The following is a 20,128-nucleotide window of genomic DNA, read 5'->3' as shown; positions in this document are numbered from 1 at the left end:
AGACGTTAAAAGTATGGGTGATAGCACACAACCCTGTCTAACACCTCGTTGTATTTCAATTTGCCTTGACGTATTACCATTGGTCTTTATGATTGCTGTCTAATTCCAATATCCGATGTTGTTCAATCTTTCTATCAAGGTCTTGTGCTTCACCCTATCGAACGCTTTCTCAAAATCTATGAAACAGATAAAAAGGTCTGCTTGCTGATCTTTGTATCTTTGTGCCAGAGTTTGAAGACAGAATATTGCTTCTCGTGTCCCCATACCTTTCCTGAAGCCAAATTGTTCTTGACCGGTGACCTCATCACATTTTTTATAATATATTCTGTTCTGTATGATACGCAAGAAAAGCTTCAGAATGTTATTTAATAGACTTATAAGGCGGAAGTCCTGGCATAATTTGGCGTTCTTCTTTTTAGGCAGTGGTATGAAGACTGATTCAAGCCATATTTTAGGGATAGTCCCTGTATTGTAAACATTATTAAATAGTCCAAGAAGAAGGTTTTCCTCGTTGATTAACTTCAATAGCTCAGCTGGTATTTCATCTTTTCCTACAGATTTGTTGTTTTTTAGTTGACGTATAGCATATTCCAGTTCGGACTTCAATATTGGAAGACCTTCGTCGTTTTCGGTATTTAATGTAGGGAGTTCTCTGATGTCATAGAAGAGTTCCTTTATAATATAGTCTTCCCACATGTTTATTTGTTCTTCAGGGCTTGAAATCAGTTTGCCTTCTGCGTTGATTAGATTATTTGGTCCTTGTGAGTGTGTCGTGCCTGTGAATTCCTTGAGTTTCTTATACAGATGGAAGCACATGGAAGTCATCATGTTTTTTATATAAGTTTTCGATTTCTTCACATCGTTCTGTTATCCATTTTTCTTTTGCAATTTTTATTTTTTGTTTAATGGTTCTATTTAATACTTTGTACATTGCTTTGTGCTGTTTGCATTTTCTTCTTTCATCCATTAAATCCAATATTTCCTCTGTCATCCATCTTTGCTTCCGTGGTCGCTGTTTTGTGAGCATTTCAGTTGCCGTTGCAAGGGCGTGTCTGATTTCCTCCCGAAGGCGAAAGTTAAGGATGTTTAATTATAAGAAAGTGTGCTAAAAAACAGTGCGAAAAAGTAAAACCCATTTAAAATACATTGTTACTTCAGACACACTTTAAACCCTTCATGTACTGCTATCTATATTTACAATTTTCACACAATAAAACCTTTACCATAATATGAGATAGAGTAGATAAAAATTATTTTTGTGAATTTGATTAACAAAAATTGGTTAAACAATTTTTCGACCGCGGTACCTCGTGACACCCTGTGTATTTGTTATAGGATTGTTATACGGATGTATTTCTTTGAGTAAGTTTGTGCAAAAAATCGAATCAGAATAAATTACCTAACGGGGGCGACGTTACAGACTGTACTAATAAGTAGTTGAAACGGTCAAAACAAAGAAACGCACACTCATCAAAAATGCACTTGAGATTCTCGTATAATCAACATTTACTGAATCGATCCAGGAAGAGTCAACTCCAACTAGTAAAAGTTGATTTAAATTTTTAAAATCAACTTTTATTGCTCGTTTCAGTTGGAGTTGACTCCAACTAGTTGGAGTCAATTCTAACTGAGAATCAACTTGAACTGTAACATATACATTTTTAACATTTTTTGTTTTCTATTACAGACGGATATAAATCCCATGCATTTCTATGCATCAGCATTGATAGACAAAAATTTCAAAGATCCTGCTAAATTTATGCCAGAACGATGGCTACGATCTGTCAGTAACGAGTACTCTGCGAAAAATGCTCATCCATTCGCTTACATGCCATTTGGACATGGGGCCCGTTCATGCATCGGCAGAAGATTTGCTGTTATGGAAGTGGAAGTGGCAATTGCAAATGTATGTATAAATGCTTTATTTTTACCATTATGCGGAGTCTGCTTCCTCAGTTACATTTATCTATAAGTTTTAATCATGAATCGCATTAATATCAATGCCCTTTAGCATGGTCTGTCTAAGCGTTTCTTCTGGTCTTCTTTAGTCTTCTTCTCCTACTCCTTCCAGGAACTTATAAATCAGCAATTCTTTGTTTTGGTTCATTAGAATCTTAACGTTAAACATATATCCGAACCATCTTAACCTACGTTCTCTCATCTTGGCAGCAACTACTGATGCTACTCCTACATTTTGTCTAATATACTCATTCTTAATGTAATCATTTTTTGACACTTTACCCATTTGCCTTAACATTCCGCCACATGCATTCCTTATTCTTCTTTTTTTTTAACTGCCTAATGTTCAGTTTCGACCATAATAACTGGTCTTGTGCCAGTTTTATATAATTTTCCTTTTAGTTTCATTGGATTTTTTGCTGTCACACAACACACCACTCACTTTCTTGTACTTCATCCATCCAACCCTAATTCTACTGCATGAATATTCATATACTTATCCATTACTATGTAATTCCGATCCTAGGAACCAAATTGTCTATTTAAGTGGAATTTCAAAAATAGCTTAAAATCCACTTTTAGGACGCTGTAGCGTCCTAGCGTCTTAAAGAAAAGAGAAAAGTCACACATCCAAAATTTATTAAAAAAATATTAAAAATAATTAATTAAATCTGAAACTTTTCTTATTGGAACCCCTTTCTAATAACATCCCTTTCTAATAATATCTGACTTTTACAATTTATAAGACAACAAACGACGAATAAGAAAGCGAAAAGGACTCTACAATATGCAGTCACATTCCGAAGTGTGCACGCAGCTCCACTGAGGACGTCGTAAGACAGAAACAACTGTCTGGAGATTGTGTATCGCCTCTGAATCGAAAGGAAACGTAAACTGTCTTTCACTTTTATCTTTTCTCAGATTAGAGTACTCGGTACTTTCTTTCGGACCTTTTTTCCTAGACGAATGAATGCGGAATGAGACTGCATATTATAGAGTCCTTTTCGCTTTCTTACTAACGTTCTTACTAACACTACATCATCAGCATACATTAAGCAGCAGAGAATGTTACCCTGTAGCTTTGCTGTTATCTGGTGCAACACTAATCAGAATAAATAAGGACTAAGAAATTAACATAGAGAACTACTGTTAATAGTGTTATCGTTATTAATTTTACTTTCAGATAATCCGACATTTTGAATTATCATGGGACCATTCAGATATGAGATTTGAAGCAAGATTCTTGTACGGTATCGTGGATCCCCTCACGCTGACCCTTAAAGAAATAAAGTGACGGAAAGCTACCATAAACCAAGACGATCTCATTTAGACTGACTTATTTTATTTGATATGTGTATTTTAATAAGTGCTGTTTTGATATAGAATATTAAATTAATATTTAGATATAATCTAAATGATACGAATATATTTTAATATTTTTTTAAGTATTATTAAACTGTATGAGATTGCTCAACATTGTTTTGTGAAGGTATATTGTTTTTAAACAAATAAAAAATATGTACAAATTGATCTTCTCTTTATCTTGAAACGAAAAAGAAAATTCAAAGTAACTAGAGGTTCGACCTGGAAAAAATATTACAAGAAAAACCTAACTTGGTTTTGAAGCCAAGATATTCTTCCTCTCCCTGGTTAAATACAGGGCCGATTTACCACTAGCCGACAAGGCACTGGCCTAGAACGCCAAATTTGTTATGGCGCGGGACGGGCGGATTTTATTCGAATTGCCTAGCTCCGAGTACCTACTCGTTGGCACAGTTTACCACAAGTTAATAGTTGTTGCCGCTGTAAAATTTCTATCCACAAAAGGATTAGCTCTTCATGGTAGCCATGAACATTCAGGACTGTTTGATCAACGCAACTTTTTAGGTTTAATACAATTTTTATCCGAGTTTGACCCCTTTCTTGCAGAGCATTTGAAAGTATATGGCGATGGAGGTTCAGGTACAATTTCATACATTTCCAAATCTACATGAAGAAGTGATCCTTCTTATGGCTGAAAATGTTCGAAGACAAATATTAAATGAAGCTAAAAAAGCAAAATATTTTGGGATTGTGGTAGATTCCATTTTAGACATATCTCAATTTGACCAATTAACGTTGGTACTAAGGTATATAACTAGGGATGGCATACCCGTAGAACGCTTTTTGTGTTTTTTCCTAACTTCACACACAAAGCTGAAGAGCTATTATCGATGTTCTTGATAAATTCGATTTGGATATCACAAAATGCTGTGGTCAGTCATATTACAATGCCAATAATATGGCAGGGGTACATTCAGGTATTCAAGCCAGAATCAAAAAAATATGCCCTCGGGCTGAGTATGTCGCATGTGCCGCTCATTCCTTAAATCTGGTAGGATATGTGACCGTTAGTTCATGTGTGGTTGCTGTTTCTTTATTTGGTCTACTTCAAGAACTGTACAATTTTTTCGTTTAACACATCGATGGGAGCAGTGCTGCTTTTGTGACAAAAATAAGAACATCTTATTTTTTAAGACAAAAATAAGAAATAACAAAATTATAGACAAATTCCTGAATTTTTTTTGCTCCCAAATAGCTTTAAAACGGCCTTATTGAGGCTAAATTTAAACAATTTTCGTGGGTACGGACCCCCAATGAACACTCCCCAGACCCACCGGAACGTTGCGTACCGGAACCTATATTATTACAAAAATAGCACTGGATGGGAGCTTTATTTGAACCACAAATGCTCTGTGCTACTTCAAAGCCTATTTAAAACACGTTGGTCAGCGAGAAACGATGCTTGTCGAACTCTGAAAGAAAATTGGTCGGCAATTACAGAAACTTTGAGACTAATAGAGAATGGCAGGAACGAAAAACCTTCATGCCGAAGTGATGCATCTGCTCTAATATTAAACCTTGAATCACTAGAAACAGCATTTTTGTCCACATTTTGGAGTACCCTTTTAGAACGATTCCAAAAAGTCAGTACTAAGCTTCAGTATGAAACTACAACTTTAGTTGGCTGGTTTTTTGGTAGGCTTAGAAATGATTTTTGGCGATTAGAAACCTTGGCAAAAGAAAAGTCTGGTTTGACCGAGTACAAATCAGAACAATAAAGAAAAAGGAAAAGAACCTTACTTCAGGATGAATGTGGCAACAGTGAATCTTAAGTTTTAAAAGCATCCGAGAATTTTAGCACAAACACTTTTTATGTTATAGTAGGTTCTCTCAGCAATGAGTTAGGGATCCGTGCAGAAAAATACAAACACTTGCAAACTTTGTTTGGTATTTTTGAAGAACTGAAGCAGCTGACATCGTCCACGATTACCGAGAAGGATATGGAACTATGGACAGTATACGTGAATGATCTTGAAGAGTGAGTGGTTCAAGAATGTTTACATCTTAAATTTTTTTGTTGGATTTGGAGCAAAGTGACATGAAAAAAACTGATTTAAGCCTCCTTGAACTGAATAAACTATTGAGGAAAGAAGATGTAACTGACGTCTAACAGAGTGTTGAAATAGCATTAAGAATGGCTCTTAGTACACCAGCTACAAACTGCACGGGTTATCGGTCATTCTCTACACTTCGCCGAATAAAAGAAACTACCTAAGGTCAGTACTAATAAATTAAATTTTCTTATATAGTCCAGAAAGCCATTGCGCATCCGCTAGGAAAAATATTCTAATTCGGATTTTTTGCACAATCTTACTCAAAAAGGACTCCTTTTAACAAATTTGCATGTTGCCAGGATCAAAAGGTGGTCAAAAAATTTTTAAACGTTTTTTTTTTTGTTTTTTTTCCTAAAATAATTTTTTTGCATGCAAAAAAGTTTTTTAGGTTTTTTGGATCATTCCAAACAGAAAAGCTTTTTAGTGACTTTTCTCTAAAAATTATAGTTTTTGACATATAAGCGATTAAAAATTGAAAAATTGCGAAATCGGCCATTTTTAACCCTCAAAAACTAGGTGAAAAACTGAACATTTGAATGTTATCAAGGTAGGTAGATATTCTTTAAACATCGATTGATGAAATCCCGAAGAGTTTTTTGCAATACAATATTCAAAACTCCTTTGTTTTTTAATTGCTAATCAAGCGTGCGCGACACTATTTTCCACCGACAGTATGGTGCAAATGAAAGGAATAAATTCGTTATTTCGTAAACCGGCAACTTTAAGGAAAAATCCCGAAACCGGTCGATTTTTATTTTTAAGTTATGATATTGTGGCATATATGGTATACTAGTGACGGCATCCATCTGGACGTGATGACGTAATCGATGATTTTTTTAAATGAGAATAGGGATCGTGTGCTAGCTCATTTGAAAGGTTCTTCAATTTTCTATTCAGCAATATAAATACTTACATAATTATTTATACAGGGTGTCCAAAAAATTTTTATTAAATGAAATTATTTGACAAAAAAAGAAGTAGAAGGACACACTGTATAAATAATTATGTAAATGTTTACATTATTGAATAGAGAATTGAAGAACCTTTCAAATGAGCTACCACACGATCCCTATTCTCATTTAAAAAAATCATCGATTACGTCATCACGCCCAGACGGATGACGTCACTAGTATACCATTTATGCCACAATATCATAACTTAAATATAAAAATCGACCTGTTTCGGGATTTTTCATTAAAGTCGCCGGTTTACGAAATAACGAATTTATTCCTTTCATTTGCACCATACTGTCGGTGGAAAATAGTGTCGCGCACGCTTGATTAGCAATTAAAAAACAAAGGAGTTTTGAATATTGTATTGCAAAAAACTCTTCGGGATTTCATCAATCGATGTTTAAAGAATATCTACCTACCTTGGCAACATTCAAATTTTCAGTTTTTCACCTAGTTTTTGAGGGTTAAAAATGGCCGATTTCGCAATTTTTCAATTTTTAATCGCTTATATGTCAAAAACTATCATTTTTAGAGAAAAATCACTAAAGACCTTTTCTGTTTGGAATGATCCAAAAAACCTAAAAAAAACTTTTTCCATGCAAAAAAAATAATTTTAGGAAAAAAACAAAAAAAAACGTTTAAAAAATTTTTGACCACCTTTTGGTCCTGGCAACATGCAAATTTGTTAAAAGGAGTCCTTTTTGAGTAAGATTGTGCAAAAAATCCGAATTAGAATATTTTTCCTAGCGGATGCGCAGTAGCTTTCTGGACTAATAAATTTCCTCATTGTTTATGTTGTCGTTAACTTAATAGTATAGATAATTTTGTGTCATTTTATCAAGACGTGGGGCGCAAGAAATATTAATGCCTAGTCGGGTTCAACATGTAAATCCGGCCCTGGTTAAATACCTTGTCGTGAAGAATGAGCAACAAGCCATCTCTGTTCATTTCTCATAACATCTTCGTCTTGTAGTGCCTATTCGTTTCGGATGTTGGCGACCGTCATGGCAATCTGTACTTTGCACACTGCTACTCTGAAAAGATTTTTGGTTGTTGTGTTGAACCACGTCTTCTTCTTCACATGCTATATCAGAATTATCCGACGTTGGCGATCACCATTGCGATCTTCTGCAATATAGAATAATTGTCCAGCATTTGGTATCTGAGTCCATTCACGAATGTTTTTTAACCACGTACCACGTACCACGTGGATACCAGTTGAACCACGTACGTAGATTTTTCAGTCAGAAAATCCTTCGATGCAGTCCGCATCTCTCACTGTTCCTCCTGATGTGACCGAGGTGTTCGATTTTGGCTGTTTGTATTGTGGTCAACATCTCATAACATGGCCAAGATATTCTAATTTGCGACCTATAACCTTCGGAGTATAAAGACTGGGTCAAGCGTGACCCGAAATTCAGTTATTTTATTATTTTATGAAATATTTTTTTTACTAATCCGATTGATCGTAAGTTCTCCTTATTTGTTTCAATCTATTTTTTCGTATATAATTCGTGAACATGCAAATTACAGTTTTTCCTCTACGTAACATCTATGATGCCGGGTCAGTCCTGACCCGGATTTCGAAGAATATTTTCAATATGTTTGTAGGTACACGTAAATCGCAGCCGTCTCTGTTTACGGGTATACGTACAGTGGAACCCCGATAAGTCGGCCTCCGATAACCGGAAGTCCGGCTAACCCGAACCGATTTTCATCAGACAAAACAAACATTTTTTTTCACTTTGACCAAGTTTTTTACCAAGAAATAAACAATACTGTATACAACTGTACTTAATTTAGATGTACATATTGTGCATATTTTATGTACTTCATGTTTTTGCAATTATAATGGAGTTTATCTGTAAGTATACCGTGTTTTATTAATTTTTACTATATTCTCCGGTTAACTCGGATTTTCGATAACTCGGATCGGCCGCAGTCTCGATTAATCCGACTTATCGAGGTTCCACTGTATTCAAATATATGGTCGGAGCAAATTTACCTATGCCCGTTTTCTGTAAGGTATTAAAATCTGGCCGCCGCCGGAGCGAACTAGTATATGCCCATGAGTAACCATCTTAAAAAATTTAAATACAATAATTTAGGATTTTCTTTGTTTTTTGTTGAATTAACTGTTTAATAATACTGACTATTTAAAACATCCTTATAAATAAAATGAGAATGGGTCACGCTTGACCCATCTTCGTAATCTAAGTAAGTCAAATAATCTCCGTACTCCGAAGGTTAATCGCGTTGATAATCTCTCATTGTTTGTACTTGCATATTCTACGTAGGACCTCTGCATACGATCCACCCATAAAATCCTTAAAATGCGTCTGTAACATCACATCTCGAAAGCCTCGAGCCTTAAGTATCAGAAGGTGTCCAAGCCTCTACTATGTATGTTCCGTGGTGTGTGTGGATGCGTGTAATAACCTTATTGTCCACGGAAACAAATAAAATAAAAGTAATAAATAAAACGTAAAACAACTGTCAATAATGTATTTATTTATTTCGGTAAAAAGGCGTGCTTTGTTTATATCTCGTAAGGGCTTGTTAATATTTTGCCGAGCGAGGGGTTATGACCGACCGGATTGCAAGCTGTGACTGAACTAAACTACAAACACTAATTTGTCATTATGTGGTTTTACCATATGGCCAGAGAGGATATTCATATTAATTACATTTCTACATCTACTTCACAGTTTTTATAATATTTTTCTCTAACCTCCAAATTTACAACCATGTGTTTGGTTTCTATATTTCTTTTCATCTATTAATATGCATTTAGCAATCAAATTTTAACTAGTAGTATCAATCTTAATTCCATTTAATGTATTCTTGTCATCTGCTACTCTTCGGATGATTATTTCTTAAAAGAATAGCAGACTTGACACATTTTGGTTTTTAACTTCTTGATTGTCACTTATACGCATTATTCTTCTAGTTTTTGGGATCAAATCACTTTTCTCCCTTCGGGAGCTTCAAGCCTCATCATCGGTGATGCTAAGAAAAGGCAGGACTTCATGGATGCATCGCAACTAGACTGCAGCGACCAACAGACATGTTTTACCTAAATAGGGATATATTTCGTTTCTTAAAACTGAACAGGCCCTTTTATGCATATGGTTTGTATATTAAATGTGAATTTTAAATGGGACGTATTATTTCGTTTTGAGAGAAAAGTTATTAAAAATTAAAATTAGCAAAATAGTAATTGAAGCGTGTCGCCATATGTATAATAACTTAGAAAGCACATAGCATCTGATGATAGAGGTTGTGGTACCAACTGGTAAATTCAGTTTTCGTTGAGTATGCACCGATAAGTATTGTAATCAGTTGAAGATATTTGTTTTGAATCCTTTAGACATAAACACTTGACTAGAATAGATTTAATCTAACAGTTCACTTCAGATATCCAGATAAAGTTTATAAATCTCATGTAAGGGCAGTATTTAGTAACCACCTGATATTAGTTTTCAAGGTTATTTCCTTCGGAAATAATAGATTTATATTATTTATTTCATACTGATAAGCAGGTGTTCTACCAAATAATAACAGCTTATACTAAAAACCAAATTATAGTAGGGGAAGCAAGAATGCTTAAGTACCCCGCACAAACCTTATAGAAATTAGGTCCCAGTGGATTTCGTTCATACTTTGGGAAAATACCCTTCGAATCATCCTGATAAAAAGTTCTCAGGGGCACAACTCAATCGTATGAAGGATTTTCAAAATATAGAGGGAAAAACTCGGAAAATTATAAGATTTACTGGGTATTCCAATTAACTGAGTTACTGGTTATCTGACAACATGTAGAAGTTTTGATCAAGGAAAAGTACTAGTAGTCTAGGATTTTTTCTTGGTTATCCAATGACGAGCTTTACTTTGACCTTGACCTTCAACGGACGTCATCTTCTAGAGTTTCGAGGGGTTTCAGCATTAACTTGATATAAACAGATTACTCATGGGTTTTTGGGATCGCTAAACACGAATATGCCATCAGAATTGACCTCCGGAAGACGTGGTGGCCAGGGCCATTGCAAGGGACGTCATCTTCTAGAGTTTTGATGGTTTTCTAGAATTACTGGAGGCTTTTTTGAGGTCGCTAAACACGAATATGCCACCAGAACCTACTCCCGGAGCACCTGGTTTTCAAGGTCAATGAAAGACGCTCCTGGAGTTTCGACTGTCTTTGGTACTACATTAATGCAAACGGATTAGTTATAGGTTTTTGGGGTTGCTGAACACGAATACGTGATCAGCACAGACACAGGAGCACCTGGTGCCTAAGACAGGTTATCTTTTGGATTTAAAAAGCTAAGAGTAATCCATTTGATTTCTCCATTTGATTCCTCCGAAACTCCAGAAGATAACCTGTTTTAGGCTCCAGGTGCTCCTGTGTCTGTACCAAAGACCCACGAAACTCCAGGAGCGCCTTTCATTGACCTTGAAAACCAGGTGCTTCAGAAAACTTCTTTAGGGACGTTGTGCGCTTTTTAGATAGGGAAAAAGCAATGAATTCGCGACCATCATTGCGACCGTCATCGCTTATGCTATACAGGGTGTTTCATTAATAATTGTCCATATAGTAACTGGAGAAACCTTAGCACAAAATACGAAGATTTAACCTAAAACACTTAAATAAAATGTGGTTCCGTACTGAGTTACAGGGTGTTTTACCTAAAAATTTAAAAAATATTTTTGCTCAGCATGTTAAAAGTATTCGACGTATCCTTTTCATACTTGGCAGAAAGTGCGACTACTAGACATCCTACTAAATTATGATAAACAAACGTTTCTAGCTACTACCAGAGGCGTACGACAGGGGATGGTGAATGTTTGACCCTTCTCAAATTCTACGCCACTGGAGGAATTACTATTTTAGTTTTATTTTTAGATTTTCCAATACTTTCTACGTAAATAATATACTCTTTATTAGTAACGATAAAGTCATTCGTTTTCGAGATATTTGAAGTTAAATATGAAAGGGCACAGTTATTTTGATTAATTTATGATATGATTCATATGATTAAAATTTAAAAAATTTGGCGTATCCTTATCACAGTTGGCAGAAAGTGTAGGTACTGTGCACCCTACTAAATTAAGATAAATAAACGTTTCTAGCTACTACCAGAGGCGTACGACAGGGGATAGTGGCTGGTTGACCCTTCCCAAATTCTACGCCACTGACGAAACTGCTATTTTAGCATAATTTTTAGATACTCTAATACTTTCTATGCAAATAATATAATCTTCATTCGTAACGATAAAGTCATTAGTTTTCGAGATATTTGAAGTTAAAAATGAAGCGACACAATACATTAATCAAAATAACCGTGTCGTTTCAGTTTTAACTTCAAAGATCTCGAAAACTAATGTCTTTATCGTTACTAATGAAGAGTATATTATTTTCATAGAAAGTATTGGAGAATCCAAAAATTGAACTAAAATAGCAATTTCGCCAGTGGCGTAGAATTTGGAAAGGGTCAACCAGTCACTTTCCCCCGTTGTACGCCTCTGGTAATGGCCAGAAACGTTTGTTTAACATAATTTAGTAGTTTGTATAGTACCTACACTACCTGCCAAGTATGAAAAGGATACCTCGAATAGTTTAAAAATGCTAAGCAAAAATAATTTTTAAATTTTTAGATAAAACACCCTGTAACTCAGTAAGGAACCACATTTTATTTAAGTGTTTTAGGTTAAATCTTCGTAATTTGTGCTAAGGTTTCTCCAGTTACTATATGGACAATTATTAATGAAACACCCTGTATATTATTTGTATGTACAGTGGAACCTCGATAACTCGGTTTAATCGGGACCGCGACCAATCCGGGTTATCTAAAATCCGAGATAGCCGGAGAATATGGTAAAATTGAATAAAATACGGTATACTTACAGATAAACTACGTTAGAATTGAAATAACATGAAATATATTTATAAATATGCACAGTACCTATTCATTAAAATTACTAAAAAAAACACCAAACCCAAACGTAAGCAAATGGAAACGAACAATACAAGACACACAATACTAAAGACCATTGTTTATAAAATAATTTTTTAAATAGTATTTCCTAAACAATGCTGACAGTTTGAAATAAAAAGGAATACTACAGACAGGTGGCTGTTGTTTATGCGGCGTGTGCTATGAGTCATTTTAGTCATACACATATTATACACATTATCTCTCAAATATTATATTACATACATTTTTATTGTTGAAAGGTTTGTCTGATAATTAACTATTTTGATTGGAAATAAGCCACAATTAGATTGAAAAATACAAAATATCGAGAATCTAAATGTTTATCTGATGAAAATCGGTCCGGGTTAGCCGGACTTCCGGGTTATCGGGGGCCGACTTATCGGGGTTCCACTGTATATATAAATTGTACAGAAGTATTTAAATTTAAAATAAATGTAAAACCTATTTTAGGATGGGGAAAAAGGATTTATTTCGCGACCGTCATCGCGACCGTCATCTCTTCGGCGAAATAAATTTTGTACGTATATGTATTGAAGTGAAAACTTCTTTAGGGACGTTGTGCACTTTTTGGATGGGAAAAAGTATTAAATTAGCGACCGTCATCGTTTCGACGAAATAAATTTTTGAAGTGAAAATTTCTTTAGGGACGTTGTGCACTTTTTAGATAGGGAAAAAGTATTGAATTAGCGAACGTCATCGCGACCGTTATCGCTTCGGCGAAATAAATTTTTGAAGTGAAAACTTCTTTAGGGACGTTGTGCACTTTTTGGATAGGGAAAAATTATTAAATTTGGATGGGGAGAAAGTAATAAATAAGCGACTGTCATCGCTTCGATGAAATAAACATTTGAAGTAAAAACTTCTTTAGGGACGTTGTGCTCTTTTAGGATGGAAAAAAGTATTAAATTATCCACCGTCATCGTGGCCGTCATCGCTTCGATGAAATAAATTCGTGAAGTGAAAACTTCTTGAGGGACGTTGTGCACTTTTTGGATAGGGGAAAAGTATTAAATTATGGACCGTCATCGCTTCGACGAAATACATTTTTGAAGTGAAAACTTCTTTAGAAACGTTGTGCACTTTTTGGATGGGGGAAAAGTAGTAAATTAGCGACCGTCATCTCTTCGGCGAAATAAATTTTGTACGTATATGTATTGAAGTGAAAACTTCTTTAGGGACGTTGTGCACTTTTTGGATGGGAAAAAGTATTAAATTGGCGACCGTCTTGCGACCGTCATTGCTTCGAAGAAATAAATTTTTGAAGTGAAAACTTCTTGAGGGACGTTGTGCACTTTTTGGATGGGGGAAAAGTATTAAATTATGGACCGTCATCGCTTCGACGAAATACATTTTTGAAGTGAAAACTTCTTTAGAAACGTTGTGCACTTTTTGGATGGGGGAAAAGTATTGAATTAGGGACCGTCATCGCTTCGACGAAATAAATATTTAAAATGAAACTTATTTATGGACGTTGTGCACTTTTTCGATGTTAAAGAGTATTAAATTAGCGACCGTCATCGCTTCGATGAAATCAATTTTTGAAGTGGAAACTTCTTGAGGGATCTTGTGCACTTTTTGGATGGGGAAAATATTATATTAGCGAACCTTCATTGCTTCGACGAAATAAATTTTTGAAGTAAAAACTTCTTGAGGGACGTTGTGCACTTTTTGGATAAGGAAAAATTATTAAATTAGCGACCGTCATCGCTTCGACGAAATAAATTTTTTAAGTGAAAACTTTGATAGGGACGTTATGCACTTTTTGTATGGAGGAAAAGTATTGAATTAGGGCCGTAATCGCTTCGGCGAAATAAATATTTGAAGTGAAAACTTCTTGAGGGACGTTGTGCACTTTTTGTATGGAGGAAAAGTAGTAAATTAGCGACCGTTACCGCTTCGACGAAATAAATTTTTGAATTAAAAATTTGTTTAGGGACGTTGTGCACTTTTTGGATGGGGAAAAAATCTTGAATTTGCGACCGTCATGACTTCGCTGAAATAAATTTTGTACATATATAAATTATGTGTATGTATACATAAATGGCATAGGGCATACGCATCGCGTATATCGTATATGATATAGGTCTAGCACTCTTTTAGGATGGGGTAAAAGCATTGAGCTAGTAATTTATATACTATAAGAAGTTTTCACTTCTGTCGGCACTCCCACGAGTGCCTTTAATGTTTTTTTTTGTCCAGTTCATTTAGTTTTAATTTTTTTACGACTGGAGATTTTTTTAATTTTTCCTACTAGCTTCTTCAACAGAAGAAGCCACACGTTGTAGTTAACTAAAAGCAAAAAACCACTGCAGAAACTGGAAGTAACAAGAGGTCTGATAAAATCGGGTACCCGGTTTTGTCGATTTTCGGACTACCCGGTTTTGTCAAACTCGTAAACAAGACATTAATGCCCGGTTGCACCAACAGATCTTAAGCTTAAGTCGAGAATATCATAAGAGTTAATATAATATAATTATAACATATTACATTAAGAATACCATAGTATAATAATAGATATCATTGATAATAAGGCAAGTCTAAAATTATGGTGCAACGTAAGTAATATTCAAGGAGGCCCTATCTATAAGTAGAGCTTAGCTAAGCTGGAGCTTAAGATCTGTTGGTGCAACCAGGCATAAATGTTATTTAAATTTTTAAATTATGATATAATATTCAAAATTTTTGGCCAAATTAAAGGTAATATACTAGGTTACATGTATTAAATTTTGAAATGACCATTAGGTATTCATTAGAGGAGAAAACAGCTATCAACTTACCTTAAAAATCGAGTTTCCTTTATCAAAAAACAGGTGAGGTCTTACTGCTCCGGCACAGATTACTCAAATGAGGTAGAAATGAATACACACGACTATTGGTGGTAAAGGGACACTAATTTTAACATTGTCTTTTAACGTTGTCAATAGATAGCAGCAGAGAGTTAGAAGAATTAAGGGGTACCCGGTTTTATCAACCTACCTGGTTTTGTCCAACTCTCCCCTATAGTATCCTCTTAGCAACAATTTAAAGATAAAAGCCTTAAGTTGCATCTATTGTTCCGGTTTTCTTAAAAAATTGTTATAGTTAGGTATTTTGATTAGATAATGCAACTAGATATTCAATCATCATTAGGTACATTAAATAGTTGTTATAAATGCCCTTGAATTTTCTAAAATATAGAGAATATACAATTTACTTAATCACACAGTCGTAATGTTGTCTAAACGTGCACTCCGGTTGAAATTTTCACCGCTTTTACAAACTGGGAAATACTCGACCGCGACAAACCGAGAAAATTTTTATAAACAGTTGATTGGGTCTAGCAGTGATGATGCGTTTCCAGAGGGATGGGAGAATGCGAAACCGTTCAAGAGTATGCCTGGACCAAAGCCTTTGCCGGTGCTTGGGAATATGTGGAGGTTTTTTCCCGGACAGGAACTTCATGGGTTAAAAACGGATGAGCTACTGTTAAAGTAAGTACCTAATATTATTATTACGAGTGCAAGCACAGTTTGCCTTTTGTATCAATTTTCTGCTTCTTTATCTATATATCCCTCATTATTCTTCGATTCTTTCCATTCTAATACTGGCCTTCTTCTAATTATTATATTCCATGCAACATAGTTTAATGCCTGTTTTGGCCATTGTTCGTCTTTCATTCGCGTTACATAGCCGTACCATATAGTCCAGAAAGCCACTGCGCATCCGCTAGGAAAAATATTCTAATTCGGATTTTTTGCACAATATTACTCAAAAAGCCCTTTTAACAAATTTGCATGTTGCCAGGACCAAAAGTTGGTAAAAAATTTTTTAAACGTTTTTTTTTTGTTTTTTTCCTAAAATTATTTTTTTTGCATGGAACAAAATTTTTTTAGGTTTTTTGGATCATTCCAAACAGAAAAGGTCTTTAGTGACTTTTCTCTAAAGTTGATAGTTTTTGACATACAAGCGACTAAAAAATGAAAAATTGCGAAATTGGCCATCTTTAACCCTCAAAAACTATGTGAAAAACTGAAAATTTGAATGTTGCCAAGGTAGGCAGATATTCTTTAAAAATCGATTGATGAAATTCCGAAGAGTTTTTTGCAATACAATATCAAAAACCCCTTTGTTTTTTAATTGCAAATCAAGCGTGCGCGACACTATTTTCCACCGTTGCATGTGTATACAGTATGGTGCAAATGAAAGGAATAAATTCGTTATTTCGTAAACCGGTGACTTTAAGGAAAAATCCCAGAACAGGTCGGTTTTTATTTTTAAGTTATGATATTGTGGCATATATAGTATACTAGTGACGTAATCCATCTGGGCGTAATGACGTAATCGATGATTTTTTTAAATGAGAATACGGGTCGTGTGCTGGCTCATTTGAAAGTTTCTTCAATTCTATATTCAGTAATGTAAACATGTACAGAGTGTCCAAAAAATTTTTATTAAATTAAATCATTTGGCAAATAGACAAAAAAATTAAATTATTGGACACCCTCTATAAATAATTACGTAAATGTTTATATTACTGAATAAATAATTGAAGAACCTTTCAAATGAGCTAGCACACGACCCCTATTCTCATTTAAAAAAATCATCGATTACGTCATCACGCCCAGATGGATGACGTCACTAGTATACCATATATGCCATATATACCATATATCATAACTTAAAAATAAAAATCGACCTGTTTCGGGATTTTTCCTTAAAGTCGCCGGTTTACGAAATAACGAATTTATTCCTTTCATTTGCACCATACTGCATACACATCCAACGGTGGAAAATAGTGTCGCGCACGCTTGATTGGCAATTAAAAAACAAAGGAGTTTTTGATATTGTATTGCAAAAAACTCTTCAGGATTTCATCAATCGATGTTTAAAGAATATCTACCTACCTTGGCAACATTCAAATTTTCAGTTTTTCACATAGTTTTTGAGGGCTAAAAATGGCCGATTTCGCAATTTTTCAATTTTTAATCGCTTGTATGTCAAAAACTATCAACTTTAGAGAAAAGTCACTAAAGACCTTTTCTGTTTGAAATGATCCAAAAAACCTAAAAAGCTTTTTTCCATGGAACAAAGATATTTTTAGGAACCTAAAAAAACCTAAAAAAATTTGTTTCATACAAAAAAAATAATTTTAGGAAAAAAACAAAAAAAAAACGTTTCAAAAATTTTTGAACAACTTTTGGTCCTGGCAACATGCAAATTTGTTAAAAGGGGTCCTTTTTGAGTAAGATTGTGCAAAAAATCCGAATTAGAATATTTTTCCTAGCGGATGCGCAGTGGCTTTCTGGACTAATAAGAGTTGTTTCGATTCTATTGTATCTTCGATATTGCAAATCCGTACTCCTCTTCTTATTTTTTCATTTGGGATGTGATCAGGTCTAGATATCGGACACGATATTCTTAGATAGTCCATGTCTAGCATTTCCAGTGTCTTCTTCTCTCTCATCGTGATTTGCCAACATTCAGATCCGTGCGTCAAAATTGGTTCTACAACCGACTTGTAGATTATCATTTTTGTTCATAAACTAATTTTTTCTACGACCGTTTAATAATATACTCATTATTCGCTATTTTTGAATAGATAATAACACCCATTACTTTACCCGTGAGTAATAATGCATTACTCACGGGCTGAAGTTACTCGCGGGTCATTACTCACGGGCTGAAGTTAGATTCAAGTGGTGCATGGCACTTTTAATATACCTATTAGCAAATAAAATTACTGAAACCTGTTTATTTAATAAAATAATCATTGTAATTTATATGAACAATTAAATTTAAAAAAAAATAGAGGATTTTTAACTTTAACAATGGGTTAGTATATTTTTTACGTTTAAATTTCAACATTTGACATTTTAAGATTGACGTTATTAAAAGGTAAACAATAAACAATCGGTATTAATTTCGTAAAAAGACTTACGGATATGAAATTCATATCAATAAATTCTGTTTTTCTTACTGTTCATTGTACAATAGATTTTAATTGAGAGCACACGTTCTTTTTCATGTAATTGCCTTAAAATATGTCTTATTTTTAAAAGCCACCGCCATTATGTGACATAATGACAACTGTTTGATTGTTTTATAAGCTCAACGAGTGTAATTCTAACAGTGTTACCATAGTTATATAAAATATATTTTCTTATGAAAAATAAAATATTTCGTTTTAAATAATGTTACTAGTTGATAATTAAATTTTTCTACTAATCCAAATAAAAAAGGTCGTAGAAAAAGTATAGTATTCTACTTGCATGTAATGGCTATTACTCACTCTGATGAATTACGACACTCAATTACAACATCATTACATGCTCGTTGAATAATATACTATTATTATACAAAAGTACTGAGTTTAGTGTTTCTACCATATTTCGGCCCTGTTTTATTTTCTTGTGAATGTCCCGTTTTGATGTTTCTTTGTTTCTGAAAAATAGCACCAATATGGAGTATCATAAATACAGAAACCTTTCAAATACAGAATCTATTTAAAAAAATCCACAAGGAAAAGAAAAATTTTTCCTGTAGTTGGTTGTATACTATCAATCACAAAAATTGGAAAAGAATCCTTTGTAGAAGGTATAAAATTTTTATATTAGAAATCCCTTTAAGGGCTACGTCACAGAACGTTTTCAATTTTATAGAAAAATCATCATCAGTGTTAAAACAGGTTGGATGCCAGCTGAGCCACCAAAGAAATATTAGGGTAAAAACCCTTTAAATATTATACACTGTGTCCGTAAACAAATTCTTTTTTAGCTAAACAGAGCATTTTAAGAAATAATCCTGAAACACGTGGATTTTTGATTTTAATTTACCGTATTTTAAAATAATATTCTACTATACACGGTGAATTACTTTCGAGTAATGACGTCACCGTCATTTTTTTTAATGGAACACCCCCATTTTGTCTCAATTTTCGGATTACTCTAGCTGAGCTGATTCCAAAAATGTATCACATGTTGATTCAAATTGGTACAGGGTGGACAAAAATACAATAGCTTTGTGTGTGTTCATAAAGTAACGCGTTAGTTAAATTAACAATATTATCAAAAATACTTATTGTATTTTTGATATTTTAATTATTTTTGATTTTAATTAATTTTTGATATTGTTTAATTTAATATTTTACACACAAAACTATTGTATTTTTGTCCACCCTGTACCAATTTGAATCAACATGTGATACATTTTTGGAATCAGCTCAGCTAGAGTATTTCGAAAATTGAGACAAAATGGGGGTGTTCCATTAAAAAAAATGACGGTGACGTCATTACTCGAAAGTAATTCACCCTGTATATTAGAATATTATTTTAAAATACGGTAAATTAAAATCAAAAATCGACGTGTTTCAGGATTATTTCTTAAAATTCTCTGTTTAGCTAAAAAAGAATTTGTTCCATACTTTACGGACAGTGTATAGTTGCATTAAAAGTGTATACTTGAATAAAACTCCTTAGGATCGATACATATTAAACAGAATAATGCCATTAGTTAAGGTATTGACCTTCCCAACACGTGGGATGTAAATTGAGTTGTTTACATTACAATGATTGTATTCCATTATTAAGGTGACCAACTGTACTCATTTACTGAGTTTTGTACGCTTTTTTCGCAAACCGTACTCTTTTCAAATACTCTGGGCTAATTAGCAAAATACAAGGAAAAGTTATTTACCAGCAATTTTATTGCTGGAATCGAATCTTATTATTGTATGTATTAATAATATAGGTATGCAAAGTCCGCAGATAGTGTGCTACTTTTTTTATAAACAAAATTGAGCCCGAAA

At 34.1% G+C, this 20,128-nt stretch overlaps 1 protein-coding gene across 1 annotated transcript in view; it reads left to right on the top strand.

The window, feature by feature from the left end:
• LOC126887375 (cytochrome P450 CYP12A2-like) overlaps window positions 1-20,128 on the top strand; it is a 115,960-nt gene that overhangs the window by 13,480 nt on the left and 82,352 nt on the right. The window contains exons 7-9 of the mRNA XM_050654827.1: window positions 1,688-1,906; window positions 3,143-3,249; window positions 15,525-15,815. Coding sequence (XP_050510784.1) covers window positions 1,688-1,906; window positions 3,143-3,249; window positions 15,525-15,815 — 617 coding nt within the window. The remainder of the gene's footprint in view (window positions 1-1,687; window positions 1,907-3,142; window positions 3,250-15,524; window positions 15,816-20,128) is intronic.

The sequence above is a fragment of the Diabrotica virgifera genome, chromosome 6 (assembly GCF_917563875.1).
Source record: "Diabrotica virgifera virgifera chromosome 6, PGI_DIABVI_V3a".
NCBI lineage: Eukaryota > Metazoa > Arthropoda > Insecta > Coleoptera > Chrysomelidae > Diabrotica > Diabrotica virgifera.
This window is presented reverse-complemented; position numbering and strand designations above follow the sequence as displayed.